At 40.5% G+C, this 14,391-nt stretch overlaps 1 protein-coding gene across 1 annotated transcript in view; it reads left to right on the top strand.

The window, feature by feature from the left end:
• LOC106611167 (cysteine-rich motor neuron 1 protein) overlaps nucleotides 1–14,391 on the top strand; it is a 185,025-nt gene that overhangs the window by 72,670 nt on the left and 97,964 nt on the right. The window contains exons 3-5 of the mRNA XM_014211086.2: nucleotides 12,399–12,641; nucleotides 13,603–13,723; nucleotides 13,874–13,995. Coding sequence (XP_014066561.1) covers nucleotides 12,399–12,641; nucleotides 13,603–13,723; nucleotides 13,874–13,995 — 486 coding nt within the window. The remainder of the gene's footprint in view (nucleotides 1–12,398; nucleotides 12,642–13,602; nucleotides 13,724–13,873; nucleotides 13,996–14,391) is intronic.

Below are 14,391 nucleotides of genomic sequence, written 5' to 3'. Positions count from 1 at the left end.
TCAACTGTTTGTTTTTATATCCTCCTATTTTCTCTTGCAAAATGCTTTAAGTAATTCAACCAGACAACTAATTTGACAGTTAAAGCTGAACAAAGAACTCAACTGTTTGTTTTTATATCCTCCTATTTTCTCTTGCAAAATGCTTTAATGAGTTGAGATGTCACATATTTTGCATTCAGTATTTTAGAGGTTTGTTTGTGTTGATCCCGTGGGGCTCTCTTTTTATGATTCAGCAAGGTATGAGGATTTCTCATCCTTTCTCACTGGCTCTATATGGAATATCAAATAATTACTTACATTTATAAACCTGAAGCATTGCATTGGAGTCTCTCTGTCACAGCTTTCTGAAGGATCGGACCAAAACGCAGCGTGTTCGTAGTTCCACATCTTTTTATTAATCGTGAAACTAAATGCAATACACCAACCACTTTAAATAACAAAACAACAAAAGCCGTAACGCAGAGCAGGCAAACACTACTCAAAAATTAACAACCCACAAAATACAAAAGGAAAACCCCCTACATAAATATGATCTCCAATTAGAGACAACTAGAACCGGCTGCCTCTAATTGGAGATCATCCCAATAACCCCAACATAGAAATAGAAATCTAGAAAACCCACATAGAAACAGAAAGCAAGAAAACCACCCAAAACACCCCCTGTCACGCCCTGACCACTCTACTATAGAAAATGACCCCTTACAAGGGTCAGGACGTGACACTCTCTCAGCAGAGCAGGGCCTAGTGTATGGTTTAGTCTTAGAGATTGGACAATTATCCGCAGCTTTGATGTAATTAGTGGGTTGTATTAAAAATAAACGTACTTGAATTTCTTTCACCTGGTGTTCATTATAGTGTGTGTGTGTGTGTGTGTGTGTGTGTGTGTGTGTGTGTGTGTGTGTGTGTGTGTGTGTGTGTGTGTGTGTGTGTGTGTGTTTGTCACCAAGATGCAAGGGAGTGGTCTAATCAGTTTGATTGTATTGTATCCGTTTCATTGCACTGTATACTAGATGTAATGGCAGCACTGTCTATTTTAACGGGCAGATTTATTGCCATCTAAAAGAAGGCATGGTGTGGCCAATCAATTTGATTGTACACCCATTACAATGGATTTCAAGTGCCTATCCAGATGTTTGGCAACACACACACACACACACACACCACTCTGATGTGATCAAACCCCACCAGCTGCCATTGTCAAAACACAAATCAGAGGGAGGAGAAGGAAGGTATTTAAAGTGATTGCCCAGTGAAAATCTTACTTTTAAAAGTTCATATTCTGTTAACTTAAATCAAAATTATGTTGTTGACTCATCCTATACTCATATTTGTGGCCAAAGCATAAATTGGAGAAAAAACATTTTAAAAAGCCTACCTCAAATTTGTATCTCAAACAGCCTATTTAAAAATGCTTGCCAGTTTCCCATAGAACATGTAATCTTAATCTCTCTGAGGATGAACTGGCCAATCAGCGGTCTAGTGCAGGCGTTCCCAAACGTATTCACTCAGGCCCACCTTCCAGCATTGGGGAACATCCCGCACCACATTTATTTCTATGGGCACAAGAACTGTTCATGACAAATACTGTTCACACCCCTCTGGTTGGCTGAGAGAAAATTCTTAAGCTTTCAAAGCTTATTTCCTGCAATTCTACACATTTTGTCATGGGGGTGCAGAGAACATGTTGCCGTTTTAATGCTCATTTTCTTACAATTCTATACATTTAGCCATCCCTAATGTGTATTAATGTGATATAAGTCACTCAAACATTGCACAACATCTATGGGCTTAAAAACTAGCTAAAAAACGTTAGCTGACATGGGCTAGTTGATCTGGACATTTCTGACAAGTTTTAAATAGCTCTCTAAGGTATGCAATGATATGCAATGACTGACATGACCAGAGGAAAACTGATGATGAACCCTCCAATTTCGTAAGTTGAAAAGCCGGACTGAGTTCCCACAAAAATATGTTTTTTGGGTGGGGGGGACCCCGCGCCACAGTTTGGGAACCACTGGTCTAGAGGATGATGAGCTGGCCAATCAGAGGTCTATTTGCATGGATATTTTTTATTACCGGAATACGCCTGCACCGTTCTGTTGTTGGCGTACGCCCACACCATTCCAACAAAGAAAAGCTGCTTTTTAACATACTTAATTAGAATTTCTTTGTAAGGGAAACTATTTCACTCATATTATAGATAATATATTGTAGAAATCTGAAAACATTGGGCAGTTACTTTAAATCACGAGTACATTTAAGGCTGCCCACACTGCTTCACTTGCTAGGCTAGAGATGACAGAGTTTTTTTGGAGTTGCTGCCTTCCTTCTCATTTCAAGGATACCATTATGAACTATAAAGTCTCTCTCATTCAAAGAAATGTCAGAAACCAAGGTTCCTCTGGCTCATGATTTATAGAAAAGTGTGTGGTGTACAGGTGAGTAAACCTGTCTTCTGTACACAAAGCAGATCAATGAAAAAGCTATTTGCACATTACCCCAGCTTCATCCATGACATTATGATAGATGTACATTTAGGATGTGGACCGCACATAGCATTGACACATAGTACTGACACTCACTCTGCAGTGGTTGGGAATAGGTAAGGGAGCTGAACACGCAGCGACCCAGACCCCTCTACTGTCAGAGATTACACATACTGACAAAAAAAGATGTATTACGTTATTTGTTATTATTATTATTATTATAATAACCTTACTTTCAGTGTTAAATGACGACACCTTTAAAGCCAGACTAAGTATGTCCCAAATAAAATGTTGCCATTTTTTTCTGGTTTAATATAACTCGAAATGTATAGATTAAATATTAATTTGCCATTTGGATCACTTCAAAGTGATTCAAATGAAGATTTTACGAAGTATAAGTACAGCAGCTTTGATTACAAATTGCAGGTCAGATTTCTCCAGGTAATTATGATGCAAAGGGCCATTGATAATTGATCTCACGCATATTCTATATGTCCCTCTGATCCATCAATGACTACAGCAACACATCAACAATACATATGTAGCTATATCCCTCTCAATCAATACAAACAAGACTCATAAATGAGAGTTGAGTGATACAGAATAAATGTTTAATTTTGCTGACAAATGCTTGTATAAATGGTTAATAATAGTGGCTCCTGGCTGTCAATCCATATGTGCATCTGCCTGTCTGAGCAGATTTGAAAACACTGATGGGTCTGTTGTTACAAAGTTGCTTTGTTGTTGCTAGCTTGAGCTTCTGAATGAAACTGGAATTGTGGGCGATTTTCATTTAGCAAGGGATTGATAATATCTTCCTAGTGCAACACTTGCTAGTTGGACCATATTTCAGACTTTACAGCATGACCAATACCAGCAGCATGCTGGACATAATAATCACAAAAGCCAGCTCTGTCTTCTGGTACAGTAGGTGAAGCAAGCTAGCTAGCTAGCTAGCTAGCTAATTTAGCTGGCTAGCAAAAAGATCTACACACGCATTGCTTGCAAATGTGCATAGCCTACCGGTAGATGCATAGCCAAATAAACGTTCATGCACTTGCAAATGTTTTCTAGCTGGCTAATTGATCAAGCAGATAACAGTGCTACCATTGCAGTAGGCAGACTATATTGTTGAACTTGTTTATGTAAATTAGAATGACATTTTACTGCTGTAATGTTAATAGCAAGCTGACTCCACTTGTAAATTGTCATTTTTATACAGTAGAGTAACCTTCATACTTGTTGTAGGCTACAAGCAAATGTGAACACCAGCTGTCTGATACTGACTGATGGAAAAGTGGCTGGCACAGCGGCCGCTTGAGAACTCTCATATAGAGCACGTTATGAAGTCTTGCCTGGATTTGTTTTGTCGCCCTGACAGTTTGACATTTCATAATCCCAAATTACGTAAATGAGATTTACTGAGTCTGGCTTTAAGTCCTGGTTCCAAAGTAGCATCATGAATTTTGAACATGTGTACTATGGTCGATCTCTACTGTCATTCAATCAATTACAAGAAAGATTTTGATTATCTAAGGCCGATTTCTTTAAGTACTTACAACTCAGAAATCGTATTCAATCGCTTCAACAGAGTCTGGATGAACCTAAGGCATCTAGCACAGAAAAAATACTGAAAGAAGCTTATTCTACACCAAAGAAGTTGATTGCCAAGTTATATCAAGGATTGATTGAAACTCTACCTGATGGTTCAGAACCTATAAGGGGAAAAAAGGAAGAAATTGATATGTGAAAATGTTCATACCTGCTCCTACAACCAAAGACAAACTACTGTAATTTAAGATAATTCATAGTACTTACTACAGTCCTGCTGGAATGCATGTAATGCACCCAGAAATGTCACATCTGTTGGAGATGCAAAAAGCACAAAGGAACCCCATTATATATGCTGTGGTCCTCTGATAAACTGACACCATTTTGGGATAATGTACACTACCGTTCAAAAGTTTGGGGTCACTTATAGGCTGACCACACCTATGCAAAATAAATGTCGAAATCTATGTTATTCAATTATTGCACCCACACTGCTCGCGCGCGTCAACGAGCGTCTGCGTTGCCAAGGGCTAAAATAGAACTCCTTTCTATTTCTGACGCAGATCGCGCTGCAAGTCCTGCCTCTCCCATCTCCTCATTGGTTTATAGAAGCAGGTACCCACGTGCCATTGGTTCAGAGTTTGTTTTGATATTTGCAACTCTGCCTAGAAGGCCAGCATCCCGGAGTCGCCTCTTCACTGTTGACGTTGAGACTGGTGTTTTGTGGGTACTATTTAATGAAGCTGCCAGTTGAGGACTTGTGAGACGTCTGTTTCTCAAACTAGATACTCCGTTGTATTTTGTATGTTAAAAAATGTGACCAATGTGAAACCATATGTTGATCATCTTGTTGTATAGTGGCCATTTTCTTTTGGTGTTGTGTTTTTTTGGGGGTGCTGTGGAAAAACTATTACTATTGTAAAAAAACAACAACATGTGGACTGCGCTGAAAACTAGAATCAGTGCCTAATGTTCAGGTCTATTTGTAATGTTCTCCTCGCTAAAAACAATTTATTGTAAAGTAAACCCAATGTGTCATACATGGGAAGCTACTGTACATTATTTAAGGGAGTAATATGAAAATAGGTTTTCTGATGATACACTAAAAAAGAAGCAGGAACATAATGTCAAAGGATTAATAGATGAATCAGAACAGAGTAGATGGATGAGAAAGAGAAGGTTCGAGCCATGCCATTGCTTTTAAGGAAATATTCAGCCCATTGAAATAGAAATCCACAATTGGGTCAGGAAATACATTTTCAGAACTAACAAAATCGATAAACAAAGAAAATGCAGATGCAAAATGTTCTCTCCCTTTTGCAGGTGAAAAATACTCTTTGACGTTGACATGTGCTGCTACACTGAACATAGAGAGAGGAGGATTTGACTGGCAAATTGGCAACATTTAATTGGCAATTTGCTAGCTACATATGTTAACACATTGAGTAGGTCTCTACAACACACACACTGCTGAAATATTATTACATTACACGCATCCACTGTGGTTCCTACTATAGCTGGATGTGTGTAATGTAATAACCTTTCATAATTTAAAAAAAGTATCTATATTTGAATGTAGACACTCATATGGAGTCAATGACTAAAATGAAGTACCAATATCAACTGTAAGTGAATTGTTGCCATCTATTGATCTGGTTGAACTTCCCAGCTATCAGGCAAAACTGGTTGAACTTCCCAGATACAGTAGCAGGCAAAACTGGTTGAAATAACGTCATTACAACATTACCGTTTTGTCCGCTGGGTTGTTAGTGTGATCAGAAGAGTCCAATTTACCATCCTCTGACATTCACAGATGCTCTTAACCAGAGCATCAAACAGACCTAAAAGTGTCATAGGGTCAGCTACGAGTCAGGTCTAAGTGAAGGAGTAGTAGGATGTTGTTACCGTACCAACATCAATTGGTCCATTTCTTCCAAAGATGTTGTTTACTTCCAAAGTTGTTGTTTACTTCACATATGCTCCATGGGTAAACCATGTCATTTGATATCCATTTTGCATTGACCTTTTACCTTCAGCAGAAATGTTTCCACAATCCTTTTAGTGAGCGGTCCATAGTGAACTCTGAGATGTGATACAGCTGTATAATCACACAAACACAGTCGTTAAATATGATCAGGTCTTATCTCTTCCGTAGCTCCTCTTTTGTAGTTCCTTGCATTGTGCTCCCAAACACTCTCCTTCATCTAATATAACCTAATTATCCTCCTCCGCTCAGTATCACTGCTCTCTTTGAGGGCCTTCTTTCTATCTTTCTCTTTTTCTTTCTTTCTCTCTCAGAATCAGTAACCTCCAGTAGAGAGACAGAATGGATGCATTTAATACAGCGGATGTGCTTTTCTAAGAGCCAATGTAAAACAAGTTAGTACAAAGGTGGATTCTATAGTACTTTTTCCACTATTCTCTATACACCTCTGAACTCGGCTCACTGGCATAATATAAATCGTTAGTTGAAGCTAATTGAACACAGGTATCTCAATCAAACCGTAATTAAAGAGTCTAGAATCATTATCTTGTTTTCTCTTTCAGCTGTTTCCTACTTTGTTGCTTTACGCTGGATCCTGACAGCATTCGAAAAAGAGATACAACAGAAAGCTGCCTTTGCCTTTTGGATTTTTGCTAGGCTGCAGTCATTTGAGAATTCTAGATTGGCCTTATCAGACAGGCCCTTTGCTGAGGTAGCTGGAGCCTGTCTTTACAGTGAAGCTCTATTCTGTGTTAGTTCAACTTCACCCGTCACAGACAATCACTATATTTCAGAAGCTTTCGTCCAACCCAATGTGAAACTTTCTATTCTTTTTTATTCTTCAAGCCCAACAAAAACAACAAGAACAACACTTCAAAGCTAGTCTTACCAAGTAGGCCTGCTTCCCTCAGAAAGATCTAACATTCTAGATGTGCCTCCAGAGCTTCAGCCTAGCTCTGTTCCTTGTTGCCATGCCAGACTTGGAGGCTGTTCTAAAGCAAAGTGAATTAGATTTTCATTTGCAGTGTTTGACTTGTACATGTTGTTTTTTCACAAAAGAATTTGGGCCAGGATAGTCCACTCAGTAACAATTGCCACTGTTATCCAGGGAGTTCTGGGTTCCATAGAATTAATAAAAATGTACACATCACATAACAGTGATGTTACACAGAAGCATATACAGCATACCCAGTAGCATGCGTACCAACGCAATAGCATAAATACAAAATTACACTCACATTACATCTGTCTAGGTTTGTGTACAGCTCTTTTGAAGGCGGACATGGTAACTAGCTTTCGTGTGGATAAGTCCAGCTTGTTCCAGAGCAGTGGTCCAAAGAACTGCAGACTGCCTTGGAAAGCCATGTTTTTAACTGATGGTTGTGCCAGCAGGTACGTTTCCCATTGTTCATAGGCTTTGGCTGTTGCACTGGTGCACCCCCAGAAGATGGGTGGAGATTCACACCTGAACAGGCCTGACATGTATTCAGGCAGTTTGTGCTGTGTCACCTTGAAAACAGTCACTAGGGTGTTGTAATGGATCCTGTCCATCAGTGAACCTCTGTTTTATGTGCTCCCTCCATGAATGCCGGTCATGATACGAGCAGCCCTGTTGATGATACGCTGTAGCTGATTTAGGGATGGACATGAGTTATCCAGTATTCAAGTACTGAAATGGACGTTAAAGCTTCATCTTTAACCAGAGATCAAAAACCAAAAATACTGTAAAACTATTTAGTAGAATGTGCTTTGTGGCTGCGCGATCGGGCAAATTAAATTAAATGTAGTCTTGAAGACAACGTTAATTTACTTTGACTCTAGTGTTCCATTTCTACATGTGCGGGGCACAACAAAAAATAAACCAAGCCAAGCATCACACCATTCTTCTCCCTAAATTCCCTTTCCCCTCCGTGTCTCATTCATTCAATTACGTTCCGACCACTCCCTCCACACCAGCTCCCGTTAGACCTACAGAAAAAAATACTCAAAAAGCGTATCTAACTATACACAAGCTACATTCTTTGCCAAATGATGACAGTTTTATCACAAATTCAAAATGGACTGGTTGATTGAAGCAGGAAAATATGTGTTCCAACAATAAGCTGCAGTTTTGGAATGGTTGCGTCCCATCTATTTTCTGCTTGAGCTACTTTGCAAACTGCTAGTGGCATTTTAAATTGGTTAGCCTAAGCTATAACTCCCCAAAACATAAATAAGTTCACCACTGAAAATATACAAAAACAATAGTTTGGTTAGTTTGATAAAGACAAATAGTTTGATAGTTTGATAAAGACAAATTTGATTAAGACAAACAAATGTCTAGGCCATAATTCATCACCATGCAGTGTTTAATATCGAATTGTTAATCCGTTTATAAAATTCCAAAGAACAAGCAGAATAAACAGAAAAAAATTATAAAATGTTTGTATATTGAAAAGAAGACAGATTTTGGTGTGTGTAACTCTCAAAACATTATTTCAACTTGCCAAATTGAGCCCTGTTTAAAATGATGACTGTTCCAGGCACAATAATCTTCAGATATATGTACTACATATTCTATCCATATACTGTCCATAACTGTTCCCCGGGCGCCGAAGACGTGGATGTCGATTAAGGCATCCCCCCGCACCTCTCTGATTCAGAGGGGTTGGGTTAAATGCAGAAGACACATTTCAGTTGAATACATTCAGTTGGACAACTGACTAGGTATCCCCCTTTCCCTTTCCCTTAATGTCTATACATTCCATCATATACATTATATATACAAAAGTAAGTGGAAACCCCTTCAAATTAGTGGATTCGGTTATTTCAGCCACACCTGTTGCTGACGGGTATAAAATCGAGCACACAGCCATGCAATCTCCATAGATAAACATTGGCAGTAGAATGACTGAAGAGCTCAGTCTCTTTCAACATGGCACTGTCATAGGATGCCACCTTTCCAACAAGTCAGTTCGTAAAATTTCTGCCCTGCTAAAGCTGCCCCGGTCAACTGTAAATGCTGTTATTGTGAAGTGGAAACGTCAAGAAGCAGTAACGGCTCAGCTGCGAAGTGGTAGGCCACACAAGCTCATAGAACAGGACCACCGAGTGCTGAAGTGTGTAAAAAACGTCTGTCCTCGGTTGCAACACTCACTACTGAGTTCTAAACTGCCTCTGGAAGCAACGTCAGCACTAGAACTGTAAGTCGGGAGCTTCATGAAATGGGTTTTCATGGGCGAGCAGCCACACACAAGCCTAAGATCACCATACAGTACACAATGCCAAGCAAATCAGATAAAATGTTATTAGTCACATGCGCTGAACACGACAGTTGTAGTAGACCTTACCATGAAATGCTTTCTTACAGGCCCTTAACCAACAATGCAGTTTTAAGAAAATAGAGTTAAGAAAATATTTACTAAATTAACTAAAGTAAAAATAAAAAAGTAGCATAATAAAATAACAGTAATAAGGCTATATACAGGGGGTACCGGTACCGAGTCAATGTGCGGAGGTACAGGTTAGTCGAGGTAATTTGTACAGTAAAGTGACTAGAGTAGTGTAAATCTCAGCTGGAGTAGTATAAAGCTCGCCGCCATTGGACTCTGGAGCAGTGGAAATGCGTTCTCTGTAGTGATCAAATCTGGGTTTGGCGGATGCCAGGATAACGCAACCTGCCCCAATGCATAGTGCCAACTGTAAAGTTTGGTGGAGGAGGAATAATGGTCTTGGGCTGTTTTTCATGGGTCGGGCGTGGATGTTCCAGTAAAGGGAAATCTTAACGCTACAACATAAAATTACATTCTAGATGATTCTATGATTCCAACTTTGTAGCAACAGTTTGGGGAAGGCCCTTTCCTGTTTCAGTATGATAATGCCCTCGTGCACAAAGTGAGGTCCATACAGAAATGGTTTGTCGAGATTGGTGTGGAAGAACTTGACTGGCCTGCACAGAGCCCTGACCTCAACCCCATCTAACACCTTTGGGATGAATTGCGAGCCAGGCCTAATCGGTCAACATCCGTGCCCGACCTCACTAATGCTCTTGTGGCTTAATGGATGCAAGTCCCTGCAGCAGTGTTCAAACATCTAGTGGAAAGCCTTCCCAGAAGAGTGGAGGCTGTTATAGCAGCAAAGGGGGACCAACTCCATATTAATGACCATGATATTGGAATGAGATGTTAGACTGTCACGGTTGTCGTCGGGAAAGGAGGACCAAAATGCAGCAGGAATGTGGATGCTCATCTTTACGTTTATTTAACTCAAAAGAGAACACCAAAATAATAAACAACGAATACTCACGATCAACACAACAGTCTCGTTAGGCTCACACACGCTAAACAAGAAACACGACAGTACAACAGTCTTGCAGGCTATACTAAACGCAGTGCAAAAACAACTATCCACAAAACACAAAGACAAACACACCCTACTATATAGTTAATTGGGGTTGGACTCCCAATTGAAGGCAGGTGTGTTGAGTTGCCTTTGATTGGGAGTCCAACCCCAATTAACTATACATAGAACCACAGACATAGACCAGTGACAAACCCCATACACATACATCAACTCCCCTCTGCCACGTCCTGACCAAACTACAATAACCAAATATCCTCTATACTGGTCAGGACGTGACATAGACGAGCAGGTATCCACATACTTTTGGTCATGTAGTGTGTATATATATATATATATATATATATATATATATATATATATATATATATATATATATATATATATATATATATATATATGGAATCATGTAGTAACCAAAAAAAGTGTTATTTTATATTTGAGATTCTTCAAAGGAGATGGTTTGGGATGAGTTGGACTGCAGAGTGAAGGAAAAGCAGCCAACAAGTGCTCAGCATATGTGGGAACTCCTTCAAGTCTGTTGGAAAAGCATTCCAGGTGAAGCTGGTTGAGAGAATGCCAAGAGTGTGCAATGCTGTCATCAAAGCAAAGGTTGGCTACTTTGAAGAATCTCAGATATAAAATATATTTTGATTTGTTTAACACTTTTTTGGTTACTACACGATTCCATAGGTGTTATTTCATAGTTTTGATGTCTTCACTATTATTCAACAATGTAGAAAATAGTAAAAAATAAAGAAAAACCCTTGAATGAATAGGTGTGTCCAAACTTTTGGCTGGTACTGTAAATGTAAATGTTTCTCCAGCACTGATGTAAGGTCATTTAAGTAAATGGAGAACAGTAGGGGTCCAAGCAAACTCCCTTGTGGAATCCATTCAACACAGGTTCCTGGCCTGACTGCGTGCTCTGCAGTTTGGTGTACTGACTCCTCTTCTGTAAGTATGATATGAACCACTTGATTGCAGTGGTGTCAAAGCCTAATTTTGCAAGCTTCCTCAGGAGCGTGTTGGGGTGAACATTTACATTTACGTCATTTAGCAGACGCTCTTATCCAGAGCGACTTACAAATCATGCCACATCTGATTGTTCTTCAGATCCAAGAACAGTGCTGCTGTGTCCTCCTGGCTGTTACAAGCTGACTTGATGTTCTACACAACCCTTTGCACTGCTGTAGATGTGCTGTGTATCTTCCTAAAGTCATTTTGATAGGCTGTTGAGTGAGAAATCGTTGACAACCTGTGTGTGCACCAGCCTTTCCAGCACTTTGGAGACAGCACAATTTATACTGGATGGTAGTTGGCCATATCTGATTGTGTGTGCGTCCCACTTTCGATTTTGTGTGTATGGGTTTGTGTGCGTGCATGCCACATCCGATTGTTTGTGTGTTCAGCTTTTTGCCTGTTAGCCTCCTGCGTCTGTGTGTTATCCGGAAAGTGAGGGCATTAGCGCGCCATACCTCTCTCAGTTCCTGTTTGTTTGCTGTACTCATAATTTCAGCAATTTACATTTTCACTTCATTCACATTCACGTCAATGTTGAATGCTTGTTTTACCTGCCCATCTGATGGACTTTTATACTTCCTTCATCTAGCTCTCTGTTTAAATAAAGGTTGGAGTCAGAAAGGAACTGTTGTGCTTTTGATGGAAAAGTGTCTTTACTGATTGTGTGTATAGAATCTTGGACTTTGACCTGAATGGTAAATAGTCAATTTAATTGACTGCCCAGCCGACACATTTTAGGTCCTTGAATGTCCTTTGTAGGTTCTTAAAGGTTAGCAATAACGTTCCTGATTCCTCTAACGTCCATTTGCCGAATGTTCTGGGTGTCCCAACAGTGTTCCTTTCAGAAACATTCCCTGAGAAAAACAGACATGTTTTAAAGTTTCAGTTTGAAATTCCTTGAAATGTTTTTACCCATTACACTAAAAGTAACAGCCAGGGCAGATTATTTCATCTGTAACTGTACAAATAGTGTCTTAAAGCTACAATCAACAATCTGATCTCTCTCTCTCTTGCAGAGGAGCGGCCTGACTGTTCTAAGGCACGGTGTGAGGTGCAGTTCTCACCCCGCTGTCCTGAGGACTCGGTGCTAATCGAAGGCTACGCACCCCCTGGAGAATGCTGTCCCCTACCCAGCCGCTGTGTCTGCAGCCCTGCAGGGTGCCTGAGGAAGGTGTGCCAACCTGGATACCTAAACATCTTAGTAGCCAAGGGCTCTGGGAAGCCTGGAGAATGCTGCGACCTGTACGAGTGCAAACCAGGTACACTAGCTACCAATAACAATTTCTAGCAACTATTTGTGACATGGCAATATTGTTTTCTGATTCTGATACTTAGCTCATTGTAGTAATAATAATAATAATTATTATTATATTCCATTTTCTGAACGCAATTCCCAAGCTCAATGCCCAAATTGTAGGCTACATATGAATGTATTTACACTCATGAATGGCAGCTGCATCCTTCCGACAGTGGTTTATCACCTCGAGTTGTGGTGTAACAAAGGCCCTAGCCCACAGAAGGAGTGGTTGCCAGGATAGGAATGTGCTGGTGCCGTGATCTCCCTGTTCACATAAACAGACAGCCTGACATATCATGTTTCAGTTAAAATACTGACATGTCTGTTTTCTTAACACACACTACTCCCAATGTGCTCTTCTACAAGATTTTTCATGGTTGTCTCTGTGTTATGCCCTCCCTACAGGTATGCTATCTTAATTTGATCACTCTGTTATCGCAGAAAATGTTTCTGCATTGCAGGAAATGTAAATTGTAGTCTATTCGAGGTTTAAAAAGGCTTTTAAAGTTTGTAATTTCCACTTAAAAATACTTGATTTGCCCTTCCGAAAAATGTATCAACCCCTACAAAAATGTCCATTAATAATTCACATTTCCTGTTGCTGCAAGATTGTTTTCCTGCTGTGAGAAACTGGTCAAATTAACATACTTACTGCAGCTCTGATGATTCTCTCTGTGTTGTGTCCTACCTAGCGTTTAGTGTGGACTGCAGCACTAATGGTTGTCTCTGTGTTTTACCCTACTGTACCTAGTGTTTAGTGTGGACTGCAGCACTAATGGTTGTCTCTGTGTTTTACCCTACTGTACCTAGTGTTTAGTGTGGACTGTAGCTCTGATGATTCTCTCTGTGTTGTGCCCTACCTAGTGTTTAGTGTGGACTGCAGCACTAATGGTTGTCTCTGTGCTTTGCCCTACTGTATCTAGTGTTTAGTGTGGACTGCAGCACAGTGGAGTGCCCTCTTGTCCAGCAGGTTCAGTGTCCACCTGACAGTTATGAGACCCAGGTGCGTCTCACCGCGGATGGCTGCTGCACCCTTCCCACCAGGTGAGCCTCGACCTCCCCCTGAATGCAACAATCAATGCACTTTCTTTGGCTGTTATATAAAGTAGTCAGGTGAAATAAGTCAGGTGTGAGGGTGTATCCATCTGATGTGTACTAACCCTACGAATCCCCCTCTCTCCATCCCATCTCTAGGTGTGAGTGTTTGCCTGGTTTGTGCAGTTTCCCGCAATGCACCGTGGAGAGCTCCCCCCAGGTGGTCTCCCGCGGTGACGGTACCCCCGGGCGATGCTGTGATGTGTACGAGTGTATCAACGGTGAGCTTGGCCCTTCTCTCTCCCTCTGCTTGGCTTTGAGCTGTACTGCATAGCACCAGTCTCACTGTGTCTGAGCTGTTATGCAGGTTGAAGGTAAAGCCCTGTTTTCCTGCTTTCTTCTCTGGTTACTTTTGAAAGAATATTGTGCCAGGCCAGCTAACGGGGGAGTTTAGGATATAAGCACTAAGACATGAAAATATTTACACTCGGTGGGCGTGTTTGATAAATACAACCGCATACCTTGCTGGATGTTAGGTGGAAACCGCTATGTGAAAATCCTTCTAACAACAAGATAGCATATTGACTGTTGAAGAGGGTTGTAGGTGGCATGTACTCGGTGAGAGGATGGCAGAGGTGGGACCAAGTAAGTAAGTCTCAAGACAGGCAAGTCCGAGT

Source organism: Salmo salar, chromosome ssa09, assembly GCF_905237065.1.
Source record: "Salmo salar chromosome ssa09, Ssal_v3.1, whole genome shotgun sequence".
Classification (NCBI taxonomy): Eukaryota; Metazoa; Chordata; class Actinopteri; order Salmoniformes; family Salmonidae; genus Salmo; species Salmo salar.
Note: the sequence above shows the minus strand (reverse complement) of the source record. Positions and strands in the feature narration are given on the sequence as shown.